The sequence below is a fragment of the Myxine glutinosa genome, chromosome 9 (assembly GCF_964187855.1).
Source record: "Myxine glutinosa chromosome 9, kmMyxGlut1.1, whole genome shotgun sequence".
Taxonomy (NCBI): Eukaryota; Metazoa; Chordata; class Myxini; order Myxiniformes; family Myxinidae; genus Myxine; species Myxine glutinosa.
Window position 1 is genome coordinate 42,744,550 of NC_136269.1, and position 24,698 is coordinate 42,769,247.

Here is a 24,698-nt window from a genome sequence, read left to right on the forward strand (position 1 = left end):
AAGACCCCAAGACCCTTAAAAACCCATAAAGACCCCAAATACCCAAAATACTGAAAAGACCCCAAGACCCTTAAATACCCAAAAGACAACCAAGACCCAAAATACTCCAAAGACCCAAAAGACCCTGAAGATCCAAATACCCCAAAGACCCTTAAATACCCAGAAGACCCAAAAGACCATGAAAACTAAAAATACCCCTAAGATCCAAAAGACCCATAAGACCCATTAAATACCCAAAGGACCCAAAATATCTCAAAGACCCTTAAAGACCCAGAAGACCGAAAATACCCCAAAGACCAAAAAGACCCCAGAGACACAAAATATCCCAAAGATCCCCAAAAATATCGAAAAGACCCAGAAGACCAAAAAGTTCCTGAAAACCCAAAATACCCCAAAGACCCTTAATGACCCCACAGAACCAAACAATCCAAAACACCAAAAAGACCCTTAAAGACCCTGAGGACCCAGTGGAACCCATAGACCGAAATTACCCCAACGACCCAAAATACCTCGATGACTGAAAAGACCTGAGGACCCCAAAGTGGCAAAGGACTCAAATGATCTAAAAGACCCCGAAGACCCAAATGAACCAGAAGATCCCAAGGATGCAAAAAAGCTTGAGCACCCAAAAGACCCAAATTAACCAAAAGATCCTTAGGACTCTGAAGACCCAAAAGAAAAGTAATAATGTCTCTTACATTGGAATTGTAGACGGTGGCTTGCAAACCGAGCCTCAAGGTCAGTGTATGGAAGCGTTTGGTTTTTTTAAATCACAATAAATACAAGGCACAGGGAGGTGACATTCGCTGAACGTGACGTGCAAAGTGCGCAGAGTAAAACGAGTGTTCATTTACGTCTGTAGGATATCTAATCAATAAAGATGATATAAGCACCCCTGAAACTCGGCCCAGACTTCGGCATGCTGCTGCTGTACCGTCAAAAACTGTTCCAACCCGTCATTTTTGACGGGCTTTATACTCGTATAGGCTATATATATAACTCGGACACTCGTACAAAGGAATTTCCTTCCTTTAAATAGTCGTTCCAAAATGTTCAAAGATCGTTGATACATGAGAGTAGCTATTGTATTTGAGAACAGGAAACTCCATATTGTGGGCAGGGGGGGGTGGAGGAAAGGGGGGGGGGGGAGGGAAGGGGGAGAGGGAATATCCTGGAGAATGTAGGTGAATGGGTAATAGATGTTGTGACAATTGATTGTGTGTATGACAGTCCAGTGTAGGCATGTGCTGGGTCCATATAATAAAGAAAGTGTTCCGGGAACAATGCAAGACAGGCTGCTAGCTATTGTTCCGCTTCTTCCTCACCTTTTTACATTTTAATTCAATTATTCCCTCTTCCCCATCCTCCCTATCCTCCCCAAAGCTTATACACACCACTGTAGTTTCATAGATATACTGTACTATTAATTTAAAGTTGTTTATGCAGATATGTATGCTTTGAGGTTTATGCAGTTAGTACAACATCCTGTGGAAGACCATTGGTAGAATTGATAGATCTAGCGCATTGTCCTCTCAAATCAGATCAACTTGAAAGCGATCGCCAGTGTGCTGCTTGCGAGAGCGTGCAAATGTTCTAAACATACCACACATTCAAATTAATATACCTGGTCCAGCTCTCAGCAAGGCTGGTGATTAAATCACTGACTCAAACTCACACTCAAAATACTCTGGCTTGGCATATTAGGAAGCAAGCCAATGGTGACGTTTCTTGGACCAGAGCTATTGGTATTTCTTGGAACTTTCCCTCACGGTCCCCCTGTGCTGTCTTTCCCTCGCGGTCCCCCTGTGCTGTCTTTCCCTCGTGGTCCCCCTGTGCTGTCTTTCCCTCGCGGTCCCCCTGTGCTGTCTTTCCCTCGCGGTCCCCCTGTGCTGTCTTTCCCTCGCGGTCCCCCTGTGCTGTCTTTCCCTCGTGGTCCCCCTGTGCTGTCTTTCCCTCGCGGTCCCCCTGTGCTGTCTTTCCCTCACGGTCCCCCTGTACTGTCTTTCCCTCGCGGTCCCCCTGTGCTGTCTTTCCCTCGCGGTCCCCCTGTACTGTCTTTCCCTCGTGGTCCCCCTGTGCTGTCTTTCCCTCGCGGTCCCCCTGTGCTGTCTTTCCCTCGTGGTCCCCCTGTGCTGTCTTTCCCTCGCGGTCCCCCTGTGCTGTCTTTCCCTCGTGGTCCCCCTGTGCTGTCTTTCCCTCCTGGTCCCCCCCCTGTGCTGTCTTGCCCTCGTGGTCCCCCTGTGCTGTCTTTCCCTCGTGGTCCCCCTGTGCTGTCTTTCCCTCGTGGTCCCCCTGTGCTGTCTTTCCCTCGTGGTCCCCCTGTGCTGTCTTTCCGTCATGGTCCCCCTGTGCTGTCTTTCCGTCGTGGTCCCCCTGTGCTGTCTTTCCCTCGTGGTCCCCCTGTGCTGTCTTTCCGTCGTGGTCCCCCTGTGCTGTCTTTCCCTCGTGGTCCCCCTGTGCTGTCTTTCCGTCGTGGTCCCCCTGTGCTGTCTTTCCCTCATGGTCCCCCTGTGCTGTCTTTCCGTCGTGGTCCCCCTGTGCTCTCTTTCCCTCGTGGTCCCCCTGTGCTGTCTTTCCTTCGCGGTTGTCAGCTCTTTCACGAGCCTCGATTCAGTATACAAAAAAAAGCTGTTGAGGTTTGTCTAAAAAATGAAGTTAACACATTGGAGCTGAAAATTCTATCTATCATCAAGTCTCTTCCTCCAGGATTTTTTTCTTCTTCTCTTTCCTGTATAATGTTTTCTTTTTTGATGATTGCTTTTTCCTCCTTATGATTTCGCTTATATTTTTGAGGTCAGGACAATATAGGAAGAAGCACAATATGTTATTAACGCCCCATATCACTGGGGCTAGGAGGATAGCCTCGAGTACGCACACTGGCCTCTGAGTTGTCTAGCCTGGGTTCCAATCTTGACCCAACTATAAACTGTCATCCTGGTGTTTCACAGGGAGGGCAGGGCGTCAATGTGTGTGCTGTCCGTCAGATGGACGTTAAACTGGCGTCCCATCTCCCAGCATTGGTTGGTGGGTGTTAAAAAAAACCCACGGTGTCCTTCGCGAAGAGTAGGCGAGCTATCGCTGGCACCCAAAACAAATCCAAAATTGCTGCTCTATCCCACAGAAGGCACGGCATCAGTGACACAGCATGCTCCCAAAAATTATGCAAACAGCAGCTATAGGCTGCATAAGAGACGAATGACCCCATACCCCAATGGCGTGTTATCTGTATTTTCTTGATCATAATTTTTATTTTTGATGTATTAATGTATCGCAAGTGTTTTCCTTTATTATAAACAGGTGTTACAGCAGGCTAAGGCATGTTCATTTATATGTCACCCTTTAAACACGCCAGGTTTGTCCCTCTGCCTGCCAAAATATGGATGAATGAATGGAGGAGGGAGCAAATTGCACAGAGATCTCACGTCCAAATACGGGTCTTTCGAAATGACGTCTGAATGCTAAACGGGACATTCTGTGCATGCGCTGTGTGTGTGTTTACACTGATTCAGTTCGGCTCAACGGGCACTTTTAACCTGCCGTTACCAGCACGAAATCTGTGATTCAAATCGGCTTCTTAACATAACTTTCAGCATTTAGATGATGAAGTAGCAATTTCAAAATTGTTAACCATAATTGTTGTGTTCCTGAATGCAAATGTGATTCATGAAAATACAGTGTCTTCAGAAAGTATTCACATCCCTTGACTTTTCACATTTTGTTGTGTTACAGCCTGAATTTCAAATGGATTAAATCGATATTTTTTGTCACTGATATACACATAATGCACCATAATGTCAAAGTGGAATTTTTGTACACCGCTCCTTGCATATTCCATCTCCAGGCGCTGCATGACGTCATCGCCGGGCACTGAAGGGGGCCCGGCGATGACGCGCGCTGAAAGGGAGTACTCAGTTATCACTCCGGTTTCTTGTTTTCTTTCTTTCTCGTTTTTTTCCTTTTTTTTCCGGGCCGTTTTCTCAGCCATCCTTTGAGCGAGGAAGCTAAAATTTGGGCACAATAGTGAGAATGTGCTTTGGCAAAAACGATATTTTTTGTTTTTTGATTAATCAATGAATTCATTAATTACTTAATTATTATCGATTAATTAAGTACTTATTTATTTTCTTTCTCATCTGGGCAATATCTCAGGCACCTATTGAGCTAGGAAGCTGATATTTGGACACGACAATGACCAAGTGATTTGGCTTTTAAGGGTTTTTTATTTATTTAGTAATCAATTAATGGATTAATTATTAATTTATTCGATTAATGACAACTTAAAAACATTTTAAGTTACAGATTCGGATGAAACGGTGGTGGTTTCGGTATTATATTGGCCAATTGATTAATAATTTAATTATTTTAACATAATTATTTATTTATTTTCATTATTATTCACTTATTTCTTTTCTTTCTCATCTGGGAAATATCTCAGGCACCTTTTGAGCTTGGAAGCTAATATTTGGACATGACAGTGACCAGGTGATGTGGCCAAAAAGGATATTTTTGATTTATTGATTAATCCTTTCATTGATTAATTATTTATTGATTAATCAATTAATTATTATTTTTATGGCATAGCCCAAAGGGCAAAGCCGTCCAGAACAGTGTTTGTCCATCCTTATGTATGTATGTATGTATGTATATGCCGGCAGCCCAGAGCATTTTGGTCAAACGAACAAGGTACCAATATCCGAGTACAGAAACATTTATTGTGTAACCTGACATATTCAGATATGGATGTCTGCTGGGGACCCCCTGCTGCGTGGGGCCCCTGGAGCCCAAAGAGGGGGGCCAAATAATGGGCTGGATCAAACATTGGGGGTACCACATGAAACCAAGTGGAAATCAACAGGTACATCTCACAGAGCACAGAGTGACCACCGCCAGACAAATTTGCCTCTGCATAGGCCCCCCCAGACCCCCCTCAAAGGGTCCCAAAATTTGGGCTGGATTAAACATAGGAGGTACCACATGAAACCAAGTTAAAATGAACAATTACACTCTACTAAGTATAAAAAACCATTGCCAGACAGATTGTCTGCTGCATAAGGCCCGCCAGACACCCCCAAAAGTTGACCCCGTGGACACTATGGTATGGTATAATTGCAAGTAAGTTTAAATAAACAGGTACATCTCACAGAGTACAGAATGACCACTACCAGACAAATTTTCCTCTGCATAGAGAGTACCAGACAATCTGAGTCTGCACTTCCAAAGAGGGCGCCACAGCATGTGTAATGAAACATAGGTGGCAGCAGAGCTTTTAACGTCTGCTTTGAGAGTCAACAATGGTCAAGGTCATGTCTTGTTGTTAAAGATAGAAGGATCTTCTTCGAGATGAATGTAAGTAAATTGAGGCTTATGAGCTTACATGTAAAATAGAATAATGGCATAATAGATTAGGCCTACTGTTAAAAAGTCATGGAAATGGCATGGAACTGTTTCTTGTGACTAAATGTATCTGATCAGATAATGAAAGCAGGTCTACTATATAATATAGGCCTAGGCTAGGCTATGCTCAGCTAGGCATGTGCACATTTGCACAATTAGGCTACCTGATCGACATAGGTTGTTTAACCAGTCCTGGACAAAATATTCCAGGAACACAACACTCTTTTATTCTGCTTGTGACTGAAACTCAACAGCAGCCATTTTGTAACAAACAACAAGACTAAACAATATGACCAGAGTAGAGCAGAAGAGTTTGTCTGTTCCTTGTATGGCATGAAGGGTGACGTGAAGGATGTCAATGAGGCCAGGCACGTAAAACTGTGTCAGATGACTGGGAAAATGGATAAGGTACTAATGTTGCGGATATGGGATTTGCATCCATCCATATCCGCTTGTAAATATTCCCCTATTTCCTCAATACTTCCCAACTATCCCCAATCCCCCATTCCCTAGTCCCATTTTCTGTAAACAACACTCTGTAGACCCGACCTCCCCCTATTTCCCCCATTAAATGTCGTGCCCAGGTTCACCGCATCTCATGTAAGACAACTATAGGACATCTTGCTAGTTATTCTTAGTCTATGTCAGTTAAGGACTCGTTTCCATTAATTCTGACCCTTCGTTGCACCAGAATGTGATTGTATGGCACCGTTAGGAAGTTTAGGACCTCCCAATACCTCCCCGCAGCTCTTCCTCACGGTTCAGCAACAACAACAACAACAACAGCAACGGCGGCGGCGTGCACAGGGAGTGCGCGTCCTCACTCCAGCTTGGTTGGTAGGGGGTGTTGGGAGGGCATGAGGCCTTCCCAACGAGCCGCCATCGAACATGTGCTCGACGGGGTTACCAAATAGGGGCTCCCTGTCAGCTCCTCGTCAAGGGCGGAGCCCGGTAACCCCCGCACCCAATAGAAGCGGCGGACCGGCCCCAGGGGGGCGGAGCCAACCAGCCGAGGGCGTGTCACTCCCCGCTGAGCATGCGCAGGAAGAGGGAGGTGATGTCAGATGCGCGCTGAGCTTGGAGCAAGCAAGACGTACCCTCCGAGTGCTGTGAGGCCTCCCTGCATCTCTTGGACCGTGCTTGATCCTGTCCCCGAGCCAAGGTGCACCTTGTGCTATCGAACTACCTGTCCTTCCCTGCCATCAATCCCTGTGTAAGTCAGCCTTGTTCCGTTTGTCTGTGGTCTGTCTGGGCTAAGATAAGACTGTAATTAAGTGCCTATCTCTTCTGTGTCTTTACCTCACTACCTTGTAATCTACCCCTTTTCTCCACCACTGTAATTATATCCTCCTCCGGAGGTCTTGAGAACTGTACCCCTTGCGTCGTTTCATCTATCCCAGTCGTTGTGTCCTTTCCATCATTGATTTAGCATAGCGCGATTTGGTCAACGTCTGGGTGGAATCGGGGTCTAGTCGGGGAATAACTGTTCAGTCGCGGTCATACCAACCGCTCGGTCAAAAATAACATCCAAACCGCGTCCGTAACAATTGGTGTCAGGAGTGGGATACGGACCCGAAGCGCGCTTAACGCGCTCAAAATTACAAGTAACCGAAATTTGATTTTGTTTTACAAAAAAACCCGAATTTTGAAAGTCGCGCTATGGGAGATCAAGACGGCTGGGTTCCGGTAGAGGAGAGTGAGGCAGGGTCGATCCAGGACCAAATTGAGGGACATGAGGAGAGCGAAGCAGTGAGGGCGGCAGGTTCGCAAAATGGCGTCCTCGCGCACGAGGTTACGGGCGCGCAAAAGGGCGCCTCGCACATGGCTACGGCGACCGCGCCCGCGACCGTAGCAGCGCCGTTGGTGGATGTGAACCTTTTTTTAATACAAATGAAGGCCCTTATGGACAAGAATAGCGAAGAAATGGAAAGCAGAATGATGGGGGTAATGGGGAACCGGATGGATGCTCAGAGTGAGCAAATAAGGGCTGATAGTGAGCGATTGGGGGGCAGAATGGGGGGCAAAATGGGAGAAATGGGGGAACGGTTAGAACAAAGGATGGGGTCCAATAGCGAGAAATTGAGGGATGACATGGGAAACCAGATCGGGGGTTTAAGGGATGACATGGGAAACCAGATCGGGGGTTTAAGGAATGACATGGGGGCCCAGATCGGAGGGTTAGGGAGTAGAATAGAGGGATTAGACAATAGATTAGGGGAAATACAGGAGGGGTTAACGGGGGTAGAAAACAGAATGGCCGCTCAAGAGAATCAAATGGAAGGGATGAAAATGGGGTTAGAGGGGTTAGAAAACAGTATGGAAGGCAAATTGAGGGACATGAGGGACCAAGCGGAAAGGGAAGTTAAAAAAATGGGGCAGCAGATAGAGGGGGTCAGAATGGGGGTAGAAACTAAATTGGATGCTCACAGGGAGGAAATGGAGCAGATGAGGGTGGCATCTGGGCAGGAGATGCAAGTGATGGGAGAGGAGATCAGAAGAGGTGTGAGTGAGGAGGTCGGAGGAGTGCGCGAGGAGGTGAGGCACTGTAAGGAGCGCATGGAGAAGGAGGTGAGAAAGGGGACTGTAAAATTGCAAGGTGGTATAGAGGAGTTGACGCTGGGAGTAGAACAACTGACAGTGGGACAAAAGGAGTTGGGGGACCAGGTAAAGAAGAACACAGCGGTAATAGAGGGTTTAAAATCGACACAGAAGGAGATGAAAAAGGACGTAGGGGTAATTAAAAAAGAGTGTCAGACGGTACATGAGGACCTGACGAGGAAAATGAACAAGGTGGTAGAGGTGATGGAGGTTAAAGAGCGGGAGGTGCGGGAGCACATAGAAAAAAATAAGGTGGAGTTAGAGGAAGAACTTAAGGGGGCGCACGAGGAGATGAAGGAGGTGAAGCAGAAATTAGAAGAGGTGGAAGAAGGGGTAAGCGAAATTAAGAAGCGATGGAGAGGGGATAAGAAAGAGATCAAAGAGGAAGTGAAAGAATTGGTCCAAAGTCTGTGTTCGGATCGTGATGATGTGCTCATTAACCGGATGAGGGATTCGCAGGTGATGGAGGAGAAGCGAAGAGAAAGAGGACCCGGTGTAAGTGGTGACCAATATGGTCGTGCGTATGATGCGCCAGGTGATTTAATAAGCTTGGGGGTCGAGATGGACCCGGATGTTCGTGAGAGGCCAAGAGTGAGGTGTATGGCTGGTCCGGAGTGTATGGAACGAGGGTGCGAGCGAGAGGGTCCGGTGATGGGAGAGGTGCGAGGTGTGAGTGAGCAAGGTTGTGGTGGTATGGAATGGGTAGCGGGTTGCGGAAGCGTGACCCATGCATCGACACCAACAGGGGTAGTTTTTAGAGGGACAGGGGAGGCACGGGAGCCCCTTGGGGGTAATGTACTGTGGGGGCCCGGCCGGTTCGGCCCCGCGCTGACCCCGCAAGGGGCGACGCACGGGGTCCGGCAGGCGGGCAACGACTTGCATACGAGGTGGTCCCACAAGGTCCCACTCGCGCCGTATGACGGCAAGAGTGATCTACGCGCGTACCTGGCGCAGTTTGACTGTGTGTGTAAGGGCAACGGTTGGGGTGAGGACGAAGGTGGAGTACACCTGGTGGCCGCATTGCGCGGCGCAGCGGCGGAGGTGCTGACGGCATTACCACCGGGTGCTCTCACCCTGCCAGCCCTCCGCGACGCCCTAATTAATCGATTCGGCATTGAACAGCAGAGCGAGCTTGTTAAAGCTCAGCTCGCGCTGCGAAAACGCAAGCCCCAGGAAGCCATCGGGGAACTTGCCCACGACATTCGCCGCGCAGTGGGGATCGCACATGCTAACATGGCAGCGGATTCCCGGGAAAGCCTGGCGCTGGACCATTTTATCCAGGCCCTCCCGGATATTGAGCTCCGGCAACAGCTCGCCATGTGGCGCCCGCAGACTCTGAGCCAGGCGGCTGACGCTGCAGCCGTTGGGAAGCAGCGAGGCCCCTGGCCCGGGGGAGCGAGCGTCACGCAATGGCGGTCCGCCAGGTGGGACCCCCGATGGAGGGCGGACCCCTTAGGGGGCCCACCCCCGACGTGAGTCCTGACCTGGCGGGCATGGTCCGGAGGCTGGTGGACCAGCGCCTGGCGGAACCTGGACCATGGCAGGCGGCCCCGGAAGTGGCCCGCGGTGGACCACAAGCGGGTAATCCAATTCGGACCTTCAGGGGGGGGAATTTGGAATTCCGGAGACAAGCACCTTATCAGGTGAGGTGCTATACTTGCAACCATCTGGGTCACCTGGCGCGGCACTGTCGAGCCACGCGCCGGGATGATCCCCGGCGGTTGAGGTCCTTAACTCCGCCCAGGGGGGAGCGGGTTAGCCGACCCCAGACACCCCCACGCCAGACCCCGGGAAACTAGAAGGCCTTACACCGGCGAGCAGGCGCCCCCGTGGATTGCCTCGGCTTTAGATGCCGAGGCAGGACCCAGTACCTCTGAATAAGGGGGGCTTATTAGTGCCAGAGGACTGGGGGATTGATTAGCGATGGGCCCGGTGGGTAAAGGTGGCATCTCTGCCACCCTTCCCATGAAGGGGGCAAAGGAGCACTAGCTTATGGGGTGTATGGCAGTGAAAACTAGCCCGGGTGGGTTAGGATATTGTGTGTAGGGATCTAGCGAAGATGACATTAGGTAACGTTAAGGTTAGTTAGTGACAAGGATACCTGTAGAGGGGACGCAGGTAGATTAGAGTGGATGATAATGACGAGGGAGCGCAATAGTTTAAAGGGACGACTGGGAAGCGCAAGTTTCAGAGGGGAGTAGTTAGATGAGATGATGCTGTGTGAGAACTGGACAGGTGTGTGGAGCAGTGTATGAGTAGTGAGTGTTGTGGATCATCGCGAATGCGCTTGGGGGATGAGAAGGGTGCAGGCGGCACCAAGTATGAGAGCACAGGTGTGCAAGTACAGGTGTGTGGAATATATGGAGCAGAGAACGAGTGGTGTGGAGAGAGTTGGAGTAAGTGGTACGGGGTGGTGTGCATGGTGCGAAGGTGTGGATGGGGGAAGAGTGGACCCCTTTTCACGAGTACCCGGGGAGGGTAGTTTAAAGAATAGTTAGAAGGTATAGGTAAATTGTGGTTGGATATTGGCATTTGTGGTGCGGTTGCAGAATGGTATTGTGGATGGGTGCATTGGTGTGGTGAAATTGGCTGGTCGTGTGGCCTGTTAGTATGAGTGTGAATGGTTGGGCACTCCGCCACTGTTAGATGTCGGCCAGGTGAGGCCGCAGGTGGGCTCTGGGAGCCGTTAGTGTCAGTGGGTGCCTGAGGATCCCGGGTGTGGATCGGGCAGCCCGTGACAGAGAGGGCACTGAGGGGGTGAGAGTGCGAGAGGGCCTTCCCCAGTTAGTTAGGTTAGGGTGAGGAGCAGGTGAGCTCGGTAGGCAACAACAGTGGTGGAGGTGTGCAGGTGGGCGGACCAGCTGGGAGCGTCACACGACCCAGCCACCGAAATTGTGCGGGGGCACCGAGTGTTGAATCGGGGGAGTGAGACCCCAACTTGAGAAGCACCACAGTTTGGTCAATGGGAATTGGTTTTTAGAACCCATAGTGTAAGTGGGCCAATGGTTTGGCAGGAGAAAGACCCCGGGTAATGTAAAGTTGTTAAAGTCATTTAGGAAATAGTTAGGATTGATGAACCTGTCGCACCATACGCAGCCACTTACGTGAGGTGGTGATGATGACTCCACACCTGTGTTCCTTTGTTCTGTGTTGCAGGAAAGGAGAATTGCTGTGTGGATTTGTGAGACGCATCACGACGTGGATGAGACATTGGGGTGATTCCATCTCTCCCTCCTTAGGAGGGACTGATGATGAATTGGTGATGGCAAATTTTGATGTTGAGTTGGAGATGGCAAATGTTGATGAGAGTTGGAAATGGCAAATTTGATTGGTTAGGAGGGAGAGAAGACGAATTTGGTTTATGGGAGGAACGGGGAAGACAGTAGGGACGTTTGTTGATGTGTAAAGTAGATGTTTATGGGTAGTGTTGTGTTTTGTGGATACAGTAAGGGGTAAGGGAGGGGCAATGTAGGTTACCTGGTGGGGGGGGGGCGTACGGTAGGAACGTACCTGTCTCACCTGGTTCCCATGTGCCCCCAGTGTGCATTACCTTGAATTGCGTGCACTTTTGCGCCCTTACCACCTTACTCACTTGTCTTCTTTTGTCTCCCACCTCCGAGGATCTGGCTTTGGGGCAGAGAGAGAGGAGAGAGAGGTGCTGGCTCTGCAGTTGTGGGCCTGTACTTCCGCTGCTTGCTGCCTGGATCGATTCACCATATGGACCGCAATTTTTGTGGCCGCCCACCATGGACCGCAGTTCTTTTGCGGGCAAGCACCACCCGTTGATGGACCTCTGGGTCAACGTGGCACCTATGCCATACAGGTGAACCACTTTTAGTTGGCCCCCTGACGGCCACAATTCAGAAATGGACGCGGTTGGCGCTTTTCTTTATTTCTAAAGAAGCCAGAAGGCCAAGTGCACTCCATGAAGGTAAGACCAGCGGCAGAACATCGGCCGGCTGCGACACCACCGGTGACCATGGATACTTGATTGTGCATTGTTATTGAACACTTTATTGGTGCACCGGATGGTGCTGACTGTGCGTATGGGGTGGTGCTTTTGGTGCTTGGACGGGGTGCTCTGCGCATTATTAAAGGCCGTAGGGCCACAGGGCACTCGTGGGTTGGTGTATCGATGCTGGCATGCGTGCTCTCCCTATGCATAACATCTGCATGTGTTCCTCAAAGAACAGGTCCTGGATCGTAGTGTAAATATCAGTGTAGTCTTGTATAAATGATGCTCCCTACCGGCTGTATGTTTAGTTTGAGGATGCTTTCCGCGATTCGGTTATCCTGTGGGTGTGTTTCTGTTAGGAGAAGGGTGCAACGTCGCAGGGGGACATATTTACTCATTTGTGAACATCTGTAAAACTGTCGCACTCAGGGTTGAGTTAATAGGAGAGGGAACTACATCTGAGTGCCACACTAAAGTAGGTAAAAATTTATCGGGTCGGTACGCCCCGAGGTAGAGAAGGGTGCAGTGTTGCGGATATGGGATTTGCATCCATCCATATCCGCTTGTAAATATTCCCCTATTTCCTCAATACTTCCCAACTATCCCCAATCCCCCATTCCCTAGTCCCATTTTCTGTAAACAACACTCTGTAGACCCGACCTCCCCCTATTTCCCCCATTAAATGTCGTGCCCAGGTTCACCGCATCTCATGTAAGACAACTATAGGACATCTTGCTAGTTATTCTTAGTCTATGTCAGTTAAGGACTCGTTTCCATTAATTCTGACCCTTCGTTGCACCAGAATGTGATTGTATGGCACCGTTAGGAAGTTTAGGACCTCCCAATACCTCCCCGCAGCTCTTCCTCACGGTTCAGCAACAACAACAACAACAACAGCAACGGCGGCGGCGTGCACAGGGAGTGCGCGTCCTCACTCCGGCTTGGTTGGTAGGGGGTGTTGGGAGGGCATGAGGCCTTCCCAACGAGCCACCATCGAACATGTGCTCGACGGGGTTACCAAATAGGGGCTCCCTGTCAGCTCCTCGTCAAGGGCGGAGCCCGGTAACCCCCGCACCCAATGGAAGCGGCGGACCGGCCCCAGGGGGGCGGAGCCAACCAGCCGAGGGCGTGTCACTCCCCGCTGAGCATGCGCAGGAAGAGGGAGGTGACGTCAGATGCGCGCTGAGCTTGGAGCAAGCAAGACGTACCCTCCGAGCGCTGTGAGGCCTCCCTGCATCTCTTGGACCGTGCTTGATCCTGTCCCCGAGCCAAGGTGCACCTTGTGCTATCGAACTACCTGTCCTTCCCTGCCATCAATCCCTGTGTAAGTCAGCCTTGTTCCATTTGTCTGTGGTCTGTCTGGGCTAAGATAAGACTGTAATTAAGTGCCTATCTCTTCTGTGTCTTTACCTCACTACCTTGTAATCTACCCCTTTTCTCCACCACTGTAATTATATCCTCCTCCGGAGGTCTTGAGAACTGTACCCCTTGCGTCGTTTCATCTATCCCAGTCGTTGTGTCCTTTCCATCATTGATTTAGCATAGCGCGATTTGGTCAACGTCTGGGTGGAATCGGGGCCTAGTCGGGGAATAACTGTTCGGTCGCGGTCATACCAACCGCTCGGTCAAAAATAACATCCAAACCGCGTCCGTAACACTAGTATACCTATGCTATTTCTATTGTTTAAGTAGTCTTTCACCAAGAAATAATTTCATTGAGGGAAGGGGAATGAATCGACATAACTTCAGAAAACTAAACTAGTATATTATTTCATCACTAATTTGTTCTGGGGCTATATTTTAACATTATGGTGAAATCTTCTTTCTATGCACCCGACAGCAGATATGCCCACAAAGGGAGCTTTTTGAAGAGAGTAAATTTTCAGAAAATAGCTAAGTGTTATCCAAGTGGTGACTTGAGGAAACACTGACTTTGAAAAACGAAAGGGAATCTTGAATACAAATAGTTCAGCATGAATTGAAATTGATTGTGGATAACTAAGTTTGAATCCATACATATCTTGTTTCAGGAAAACCCGATGTCAAATGTGAAGAAGGTTGACTGCGCACTTCTTCCATCTTGTGCAAAGACTGTACACAACAAATTGCAACGGGCACACTTCATTAGCATCCTTTGGGGGAAATGTTGACTCGGCACATCCAGGACATGGTTTGGATCCTGTGAACTACGGATGGAAGGAAAAGAACGGGTGCTATACCCCAGACTGGTTCTTGGGACCTGCCCTGCCAGATTATCTTTTCCAGGAAGGGGAACAAGAGGAGGACAGTATAGAGGATCTCGAGAGTGACCAACAAGATATTGCTAATGTGTCTGACGATGATTCAAATTCCGAAAATGTTTGGAGTGATGACTCGGAAAGTGAAACAGAGATCTAACCCTCTCAAGAATCATAAGGATTTTCTGATAGTGATCTACTCATTGGATGCATTAAGCATATATATTGTATATTCTGTTGGATGTCATGTAAAATAGATTTCACGTGGTATGTTTAATCTAGCCCAAATTTTGGGACCCTTTTGGGGGGGGGGGGGTCCGGTGGGCCTTATGTGGCAGACAATCGATAGATATGTTGTACTTAATAGTAGATTGTAATTGATCATTTTAACTTGGTTGTATATTATGTGGTAGCTCCAATGTTTAATACATCCCAAATTTGTGGACCCTTTTTAGGGGGTCTCTTGCAGTGGTCATTCTGTGCTCTGTGAGATGTACCTGTTGATTTCCATTTGGTTTCATGTGGTACTTTTAATATATGTTCTAGGCCAACTCTACCAAAGTGTCCACGGGGTCAACTTTTTGGAGGTGTCTGGCAGGCCTTATGCAGCAGACAATCTGTCTGGCGATGGGTTTTTTAATACTTAGTAGAGTGTAATTGTTCATTTTAACTTGGTTTCATGTGGTATCTCCCATGTTTAATCCAGCCCAAATTTCGGGACCCTTTGAGGGGGCTCTGGGGGGGCCTATGCAGAGGCACATTTGTCTGGCGGTGGTCACTCTGTGCTCTGTGAGATGTACCTGTTGATTTCCACTTGGTTTCATGTGGTACCCCCAATGTTTGATCCAGCCCATTATTTGGGCCCCAGGGGCCCCACGCAACAGGGGGTCCCCGGCAGACATCCATATCTGAATATGTTAGGTTACACAATAAATGTTTCTGTACTCAGATATTGGTACCTTGTTCGTTTGACCAAAATGCTCTGGGCTGCCGGCCTAGTACTCTCCAACGTATACCAATCATAGCTGAGGATCTGGTCACATGACAGGGTGATGTGATTACGTCTGATGTCATTACGGCAGTACAACGGCTGACTCTCCACACTCCGCCATTTTGATTTATATGCCGTTCATGCCGAACATATCATCGAACCTGTCACATATCACAATCGGCATGCTCTACCTCTACATTTTTCATTCTGTGTGAAACACAAACAAACCGATTGTTAAAATGACCATCAAATATCGAAAGCATCAGCGTTACGGCTCTTCCAACAATACGTTACGTATAGGCCTTAGGCGTTAAGCCTCACTTAACCTTACTTAAGGTTAATATGACCTTAACCTCACTTACCTTAAGCCTTACTTTCGGACCGCTTCGGACAAATTAAGCCCAGGTTTCTTAATACAGTAGTGAATCGTTTCAGTCGTATCATTTTCGTAATAATAATAATATCGTAAATATAACCATAACACTTTAATCCCAATGTCATGAATGGAAAGTTGATGGATTGAAGCGGTGTATGGTTCATGAATCATGATTAATGGTGAGCGGTGTTTGGCACTACTATTAATAATAATCGTGAAAGTAGGGAATTCGCCTCGGTTTTTTTGATAGTAATATCATTTTCGAAATAATGATAACGTAACGTTAATATTATAGTAAATCTATTCGTAACACTAATCCCTTCATAATGACTGCAAACGTACTGGAAGTTAAAATATATCATGTTCGACATATTAAAGTAGCGGCAGTTTTGTATCCATTACGTCATTACGTCGATGATGTCATTACGCGGCTGACACCACCGACCAACATTTTAATTTACGAGTAGGCCTACACCCGCTCACTGCGAGAGCTGCAGGAAAGGTTATTCCTCTTTGGGATATGTAGATTACAGTCGATCTATGGTCGTGTCTCAAGAACATTGGGTGTGTGTTCATTTACCAAGTTTCTTGTGGAGAGATCGCCAAGTGGTTTAAGCATTCGAGCAAGCACTCCATTCAAAACCGTGAAGGAACGGCTGGCTTGGCAAGCGCTACCTCGCTGCTTGGTAAATGGGCACTCCACCCCGTGTGGTGCATATAGATTACAGTAGATCTTCCCTCAGTTCTTTGAGTAAAACTTACCTCACGGATGTCGGGATTCCTCAAAATTTCTTTGTTTAATGTTACGAACAGCATTAGCAACTCTTTGAAAAGCTAATCATACGTGTTTGTGGTTTATCATATTTTACAAGCCAGGTTACACCACTATTAGACTTTCGGTCTTGTTTTTCAATTAATAACTTATTTAATTAATTTTCAAAAATTTACAGCTTCGGATGAAACACTGGTGGTTGAGGTATGCTATTAGCCAATTGATTAAGAAATTATTTTACTGTCATTATTTATTGATTTTAATTATGCAATTAATATATTATCATACACCTCTCCCATGGGCTAGCGGCTAGGGTGCCAGCTTAGGATCCTAGGATCCTGGGTTCGTAATCCCGGTCTGTAATCGCTGAATTAACGCCAGGGGGTTGACTCAGCCTGTCATAGCCTGTCATCCTTCCGAGGTCGGCTAATTGAGTACCAGTTCACTGGTAATTCCCTGCTTGTCGTAAAAGGCGACAAAAAGGGTTGGTGGCAGAAAGGGTATCCAGACCATAAAACATCGCTTCAAAAAGGGGAACAAAAAACAACAACAACCACGGTCCCCGAAAAAGGCCAACCCCCGCTTTGCGGGGAAAAATGGCCTCTAAAGGTGTTTTTTTTTTTCTTTCTCTCCCTCCCAATCCTGTATGTGCTGCACGGCGGTAACGCCGGGCGCCGAAGGCCGAAGGCGCCCCGGCAATACCGCGCTGGAGGATATTTAATTATTTGGCATGGGGGAGGGGGGGGGGGGGGTGTACTTTGAATGTATCTGTACTTGTTTTTTAATTATTTTTTACAAATTAATTTAAAATGAAAAGCTGAAATGTCATGAGTCAATAAGTATTCAACCCCTTTGCTATGACACTCCAAATTGAGCTCAGGTGCATCCAATTTCCTTTGATCGTCCTTGAGATGTCTCTACAACTTGATGGGAGTCCATCTGTGGCCAATTAATTTGATTGGACATGATTTAGAGATGGTTAGACATGTCGAGTGCGTACGATAGGAACATGAAGCGAAACACCAAAACCAAAATGGTCTATGTCTGTCTACTGTATGAACATAAACCTACATCGTCAATGCGTCGTTTACGCACTGCACAAACAAAGACACACCAGCGCACAAACACCACACAAAACCATATTAACAAACACCACAAAACCACCAAGATGTTCCATCAAAGTGCGAACTCGGCTTGACTCCACTTGGTTCTCGAGATCAATCAGGATCTGGCACATTCAACTCATTGAGTCAGGTTATCACATTCACATAGAACGATACAAAACGAACACAACAACACATTAAGATGTCAGTACATGGAGGTACATACAGGTATTTATACAGTGAAGATGTTACAACCTTTGAGTACCGTAGGTGCAAAGCAAAAAGTTGGGTATACACTGGCGTACCTGCTTCACTGTGCTCAGGTATCCGGGCCACGTACGGTTGACCCAGAAATTGTGGTCGGTGGTCATTCTGATCGATGACGTTTACAATAACAAGAACTTCTTTCTGTGCAATTCCAGTGCTGTTTAGCAATTTCAAGGTAAACTATGGAAGGGGAGCAGATGGCTATGTTAAAACAATTGTTCCCTGTACATATATGTAGGTACAATTGTATTAAAATGTACCCACAAAATGTACCAATATACACACATGGTAGTTAAGGAGTGTATATTGGACATGGACACATACCCACACACCCTATGTGTATTTTATACTCTACGAGAGGGGTATGGTTACACAATGCAATAACAAACTGCACTTCGTACGTAGGTACATAATATATAGAAGCTTTATGATTCGATATCACTTTAGGTTTATTACTTGCAAAATCGAAGATTTTTCAAGTATATTGGTCGGTTGCGTTTGTGGTTCTGTCTGTCTGTCTGTCTGTTTGTCTGTTTGTTTTTCTGTCTGTCTGTTTGTTACTTGGCAAAAAATATATATATATTTTTCAAGTATGTTGATCACTCCGGTTTGTGTGTGTGTGTGTGTGTGTGTTTGTTTGTTTGTCTGTCCGCTCACTTATGCCTACATGACACAATTTTAAACCGATATTCACGAAACTTTACCAAATGGTACAATTCGTGGTCCAACAGAATCCTATATATTTTGGGGTCAAAAGGTCAAAAGGTCAACACAGGCCAAAGGTCAACCACTTTTTTCAAATTTCTAAAATCCTCAATTTTCATCCGATTGACTTGAAATTTGAATAGGATATACATATCGGCAAACTTAATTCAACCACCAACTATTTTTGAGATCAGCATAGGCCAAAAGGTCAGCATAGGCCAAAGGTCAACAACAATTTCAAATTTATTTAAATCCTCAATTTGCATCCGATTGACTTGAAATCTAAAAAGAATTTACATATCGGCTAACTGAATTCAACCACCAACTATTTTTGAGATCAGCATAGGCCAAAAGGTCAACATAGGCCAAAGGTCAACAAACATTTCAAATTTCTAAAATCCTCAATTTTCATCCGATTGACTTGAAATTTGAATAGGATTTACATATCGGCCAACTGAATTAAACCACCAACTATTTTTGAGATCAGCATAGGTCAAAAGGTCAACATAGGCCAAAGGTCAACCACTTTTTCCGAATTTCTAAAATCCTCAATTTTCATACGATTGACTTGAAATTTGAAAAGGATTTACATATTGGCTAACTGAATTCAACCACCAACTATTTTTGAGATCAGCATCGGCCAAAAGGTCAACATAGGCCAAAAGGTCAACATAGGCCAAGTTTCAAAAATCCTCAATTTTCATCCGATTGACTTGAAAATTGAACAGCATTTGCACATCGAGTCACTAAATAGGGAAACTAACTATTTTTGAGGTCAAAAGGTCAAAGGTCAACTCAACGTAAACCTTCCAAAATCATCATTTTTCATCTGAAAAATCGTCACTTTTCTTCCTTTTGACCCGAGCTTTGATCAAGATTGTCAATTTTAATCTTGATGAAATGGACAATTTGCTGTATCAATGGAATTTTTTCCTTGGGAGGGCGGATTTTGCAAGTATTGTGCTCCGCATGACGTCTTCTTGTTTATTGATTTATTTATTTTACTGATGCGTTTACTGTTTTTACGGAAATTTTCATTGAGATTTTTATTTCAGTTTACAGTTATAGAAATTATAATTTTCAAATCCTAGATATAGATTGAGGTTTTTGAAATTGTTTTTTATGCATGTATTTACAGTATTTTTAACATAAATTTTCATTTACAGATGTTTTTTCTTTTTTCATTTACGGACATTATTGGCATGTTTATTTCACAGTTTACAGTTGTAGAAATTATAATTTTCGAATGCTAGATATAGATTGAGGTTTTTAAAATTGTTTTTTTATGCATGTGTTTGCAGTTTTTTTTTAACGTAAATATTCATTTACGGATGTTTTTTCTTTTTTTCATTTACAGACATTATTGGCATGTTTATTTCACTGTTTACAGTTATAAAAATTATAATTTTCAAACGCTGGGTATAGATTGAGGTTATTACAATTGTTTTTTTATGCACGTGTTTACAGTTTTTTTTAACATAAATTTTCATTTCCAGATGTTTTTTCTTTTTTTGTTTACGGACGTTATTGGCATGTTTTTCACAGTTTACAGTTATATAAATTATAATTTTCAAATGCTAGATATAGATTGAGGTTTTTAGAATTTTTTTTTTTTATGCATGTGTACAGTTTTTTTAAACGTAAATTTTCATTTACGGATGTTTTTTCTTTTTTTCATTTACGGACATTATTGGCATGTTTATTACACAGTTTACAGTTATAGAAATTATAATTTTCAAACGGCAGATATAGATTGAGGTTAAAAAATTTTTTTATGCATGTGTTTACAATTCTTTTTTTACGTCTATTTTCATTTACAGACGCTCTCCGATGGTTCTGGGATTTTTCCCGGTGTACCGGCTTTGATGTCGTTGGCACGCCAAATTTCAGCTTTCTACGACACCCGGAAAGTACTGAACATTAATATTAGTCAGTCAGTGGTTCGAAAGAGCAATATACACACATATATGGTGTTCTGTCTATGTTCTGATAGCATACAAAGCCTCATGAAAAGACTAGTGTTGGATACACTAATCTACAGTCATCAATGCTACCTTTTCATCAGTACATCACTAAACCAATTGCCAGAGATAATTGTCTTGCCTATGTAATAAATAGATGGCTTCTTCCAAGAAGCTGTGCATTGTTAGTTGTGCGGTGTAGCTCGAGTGTTTTTTTGTTTTTTGCTTTTGTTTTTTAATACTACTCTGGAACTCGGTGCAATAATATACACGACATATGCCACCTCCCTAACAACTTTCACACAGGCCTAGAAAACTCCCGCTGCCCAAACCGTTTCTGCAAACTCTGCAGATGTCGTTCCATCAACCACCGACATCTTTCAAGCCAAAAGATTACTGTAAACTTAATGCTCCCACATTCATCTGTTATTACAATGCAAGATTAAAATTATTATTTTCTCATAGCATATCATGGATTTGCAATGCATAATCATCTCAATGATAGTACAATCACGGTGATCGCTATTGTTTTGGTTGATATATCAATCACCTTGTACAAGTCTTTATTTTCACGGTCCAATCTTTTGTGGACAAACACCTCTCCAGTGGCACCGTTGAAGGAGAAAAGGTCTTCATCTATGCCTGGTCCCTCCAGCGCAAGTGTGATTAAACTTCCTGGCTCCACCTGGGCTACCTGCACTCGACGCACCACAAAAATGAAACTCAGTGTAAACAGTTGCAAAAGTATACTTTTTTAGTTTGAATCATCAGATATATGGAGAGTTCATCATGGTGGCAGCGCGTTAGATCCATTGATGATTGAAATATGCCAGTGGTGTCGTTGCCTAATCGGAATGTCTTGCTCAAAATTGGATACATGGAAGAGATGATACTGTACTGTGAATAACATACCCATTGGATGGCAGTTAGAAACAGTGACACAAGTTGAGTGCCAGAGTGGTGATGCAAATGTAACGTCAGAGTCCTGATTATACACAGAAAACCAGAAGTGCTGTGTACATGTTCAAGAGTTTCAGGTTAAATTTCACTTGTCCATCTACATACCTTGTATCTTTGTTTAAGACTGTGATACTCTTGGGAGAGGTTTGCGTCAGTGCAACTTGATGACATCCGCTTGAACTCAATGTGTTTTTGTTAGCTCGGAAGGGGTGGGTTTCCTGAGCAGGATTTCCAAGGTTTTTTTTTTTTTCTCGAACAGCCATCCTCCAAGGCTCGAGCAGAAAGATGGCTACTCAGCCTCATAATTGTCCTGATTTATTATGAAAACTGTTATAGCAATTCTTAGGAAGTTGGCAGTTTATGGGACGGGCTGTCTGTGGTTTCACTTCTAGATACTTTGCGCCACTTTCTCAAATAAATACTGATGTAAACATGACTATATAGTTGCTCGGGGATATAAAATCACAGGACAATGTTCTTGAGCTACCGTACATGTATAAAAAGAGACCTCAGGGTCACTAAAACTGCATTCCTTAATGCAAGGCAAGACCATCAGAAGGCATTTGTTGCTGTTGTCGTTGTTGTTTACAGGATCTCAGGCTCGTAGAGGAGGTGGATACTTTCAGACCTGGTAGGTCTCGGTTCCATCTTCTGAAATCCACCCACGTGTGGAGATAGCATCCAACAACAACAACTTGCGCATGCACGCGCGCACACACACACACCACACACACACACACACACACACACTCACACTCTCACTCACACACACACACACACACACACACACACACACACACACACACACACTGGCATCATCCTGCCTTTGGTTAGACTAGGGCATTGCCCGTACGTGGGTGCCCGTTCCTTGCCAAAAAAAAAAAAAAACGCTACCCGTACGCTCTACCCCGCCCGTATGCCCGTAAACAAAAAAAACAACGCTCTTCGCTTCCGCCCTTCGCTCTGACTGAATTGGGAGAAATAATGCGCATAAGAAATCGAATTACGAACCGTAATGGCGGTCAGCTCGTAACGCGCTCAGCTCCGCTCGTCTCACATCGGCCACGCCTACGCAACAAAGCGTTCTGTGATTGGCTGCCGGAAGTGAAGTCTTCACTGTCCGGAAGGTCGCAAATCGTAGTTAGGATGAATCGTTTTAATTTAATCGCAGTTTGAATTCGTTTTAAAACATAGTTTAACGGCAACATAGTTTTCCAACGTGAAATAAATGAATACGCTCTCAAATGTGCCGTCCGAGGCAGAGTCTGATCGCCACGTTCGGCACACGTGATAGCTCGCTGCTCTCTGATTGGTTGAAGCGTTTTTTGGACATAGCTCGGTAAGTACTTCTCCGATTAATTTAAAACCTTGAAAAGGCACATCCTCGGGTCCCCAGCAATATACCTGGCAAGTTTAAAGTATATCGGACCCGTGGTTGTCGAGAAACAGCGGTCACAGACAAACACACAGACACACAGACACACAGACACACAGAGATTGCTGGAATTATAGATAGATAATATGTAAATATACTTGAGTTCTGGCTGATCAGGGTACAGCCGGAAGAAGGACGAGTAGGATAAACTGTTGCTTTTTGGATTAAACTGTTGCTTTTTGGGTTAAACTGTTGCTTTTTGGGTTAAACTGTTGCTTTTTGTGTTAAACTGTTGCTTTTTGGGTTAAACTGTTGCTTTTTGTGTTAAACTGTTGCTTTTTGGGTTAAACTTTTGCTGTTTGGGTTAAACTGTTGCTTTTTGGGTTAAACGTTTGCTGTTTGGGTTAAACACTAGTTTTTTGGGTTAAACTTTTGCTGTTTGGGTTTAGCGTTTGCATTTTGGGTTAAGCGGTTGTCTTTTTGGTTAAGCAATTGCTTTTTGGGTTAAACTGTTGCTTTTTGGGTTAAACCGTTGTTTTTTGGGTTAAACCGTTGCTTTTTGGGTTAAATGGTTGCTTTTTGGGTTAAACTTTTGCTGTTTGGGTTTAGCGTTTGGTTTTTGGGTTAAGTATTTGCTTTTTGGGTTAAACGGTTGCCTTTTTGGTTAAACTGTTGCTTTTTGGGTTAAACGGTTGGTTTTGGGTTAAACTTTTGCTGTTTGGGTTAAGCGTTTGGTTTTTGGGTTAAGTATTTGCTGTTTGGGTTAAACGGTTGCCTTTTGGATTAAACTGTTGCTTTTTGGGTTAAACTGTTGCTTTTTGGGTTAAACCGTTGCTTTTTGGGTTAAACCGTTGCTTTTTGGGTTTAATGGTTGCTTTTTGGGTTAAACTTTTGCTGTTTGGGTTTAGCGTTTGCTTTTTGGGTTAAGTATTTGCTTTTTGGGTTAAACGGTTGCCTTTTGGATTAAACTGTTGCTTTTTGGGTTAAACTGTTGCTTTTAGGGTTAAATGCTTGTTTTGGGTTAAACTTTTGCTGTTTGGGTTAAACAGCTGCTTTTTGTGTTAAATGGTTGCTTTTTGGGTTAAACTTTTGCTGTTTGGGTTAAACAGCTGCTTTTTGGGTTAAACTGTTGCTGTTTGGGTTAAACAGCTGCTTTTTGGGTTAAGCGATTGCTTTTTGGGTTAAACTGTTGCTGTTTGGGTTAAACAGCTGCTTTTTGGGTTAAGCGATTGCTTTTTGGGTTAAACTTTTGTTGTTTGGGTTAAACAGCTGCTTTTTGGGTTAAATGGTTGCTTTTTGGGTTAAACGTTTGCTGTTTGGGTTAAACAGCTGCTTTTTGGGTTAAGCGATTGCTTTTTGGGTTAAACTTTTGCTGTTTGGGTTAAACAGCTGCTTTTTGGGTTAAATGGTTGCTTTTTGGGTTAAACGGTTGCTTTTTCGGTTAAAATGTTGCTTTTTGGGTTAAACTGTTGCTTTTTGGGTTAAACTGTTGCTTTTTGGGTTAAACTGTTGCTGTTTGTGTTAAGCGTTTGCTTTTTGGGTTATGCTGTTGCTTTTTGGGTTAAATGGTTGCTTTTTGGGTTAAACGGTTGCTTTTGGGGTTAAACTGTTGCTTTTTCGGTTAAACTGTTGCTTTTTGGGTTAAACAGTTGCTTTTTCGGTTAAACGGTTGCTTTTTGGGTTAAACAGTTAAGGACGAGTAGGTTAAATGGCTCTGTTCCACCATATGAAACCTGCATATGCAGATAACAACCAACGACACACACACACACACACACACACACACACACACACACACACACACACACACACACACACACACAAACATATGAGACAACAACAGACTTGACTTCAGACAAATGCAGCCACTGAGCTTGGGGCAAAATTACATCAATTTTCTGGGTACCAGAAACTCCATCTTTGATGACATCACTTTTCTCTCTGCAGGGAAATGAAGGAGGAATACCAACATATGGTTGTTTGTCCATGCTCTATCCTTTTAAA

At 45.0% G+C, this 24,698-nt stretch overlaps 1 protein-coding gene across 2 annotated transcripts in view; it reads right to left on the reverse strand.

The window, feature by feature from the left end:
* LOC137416606 (cadherin-13-like) overlaps positions 1–24,698 on the reverse strand; it is a 77,312-nt gene that overhangs the window by 23,212 nt on the left and 29,402 nt on the right. For both annotated transcript variants that reach the window (XR_013624522.1, XM_068102251.2), the window contains exons 5-6: positions 20,910–21,053; positions 17,732–17,873 (exon numbers count right to left, since the gene is read on the reverse strand). Coding sequence is in view for 1 of the 2 variants with exons in the window: in XM_068102251.2 (XP_067958352.2) it covers positions 17,732–17,873; positions 20,910–21,053 (286 nt within the window). In the remaining variant the exon portion in view is untranslated. The remainder of the gene's footprint in view (positions 1–17,731; positions 17,874–20,909; positions 21,054–24,698) is intronic.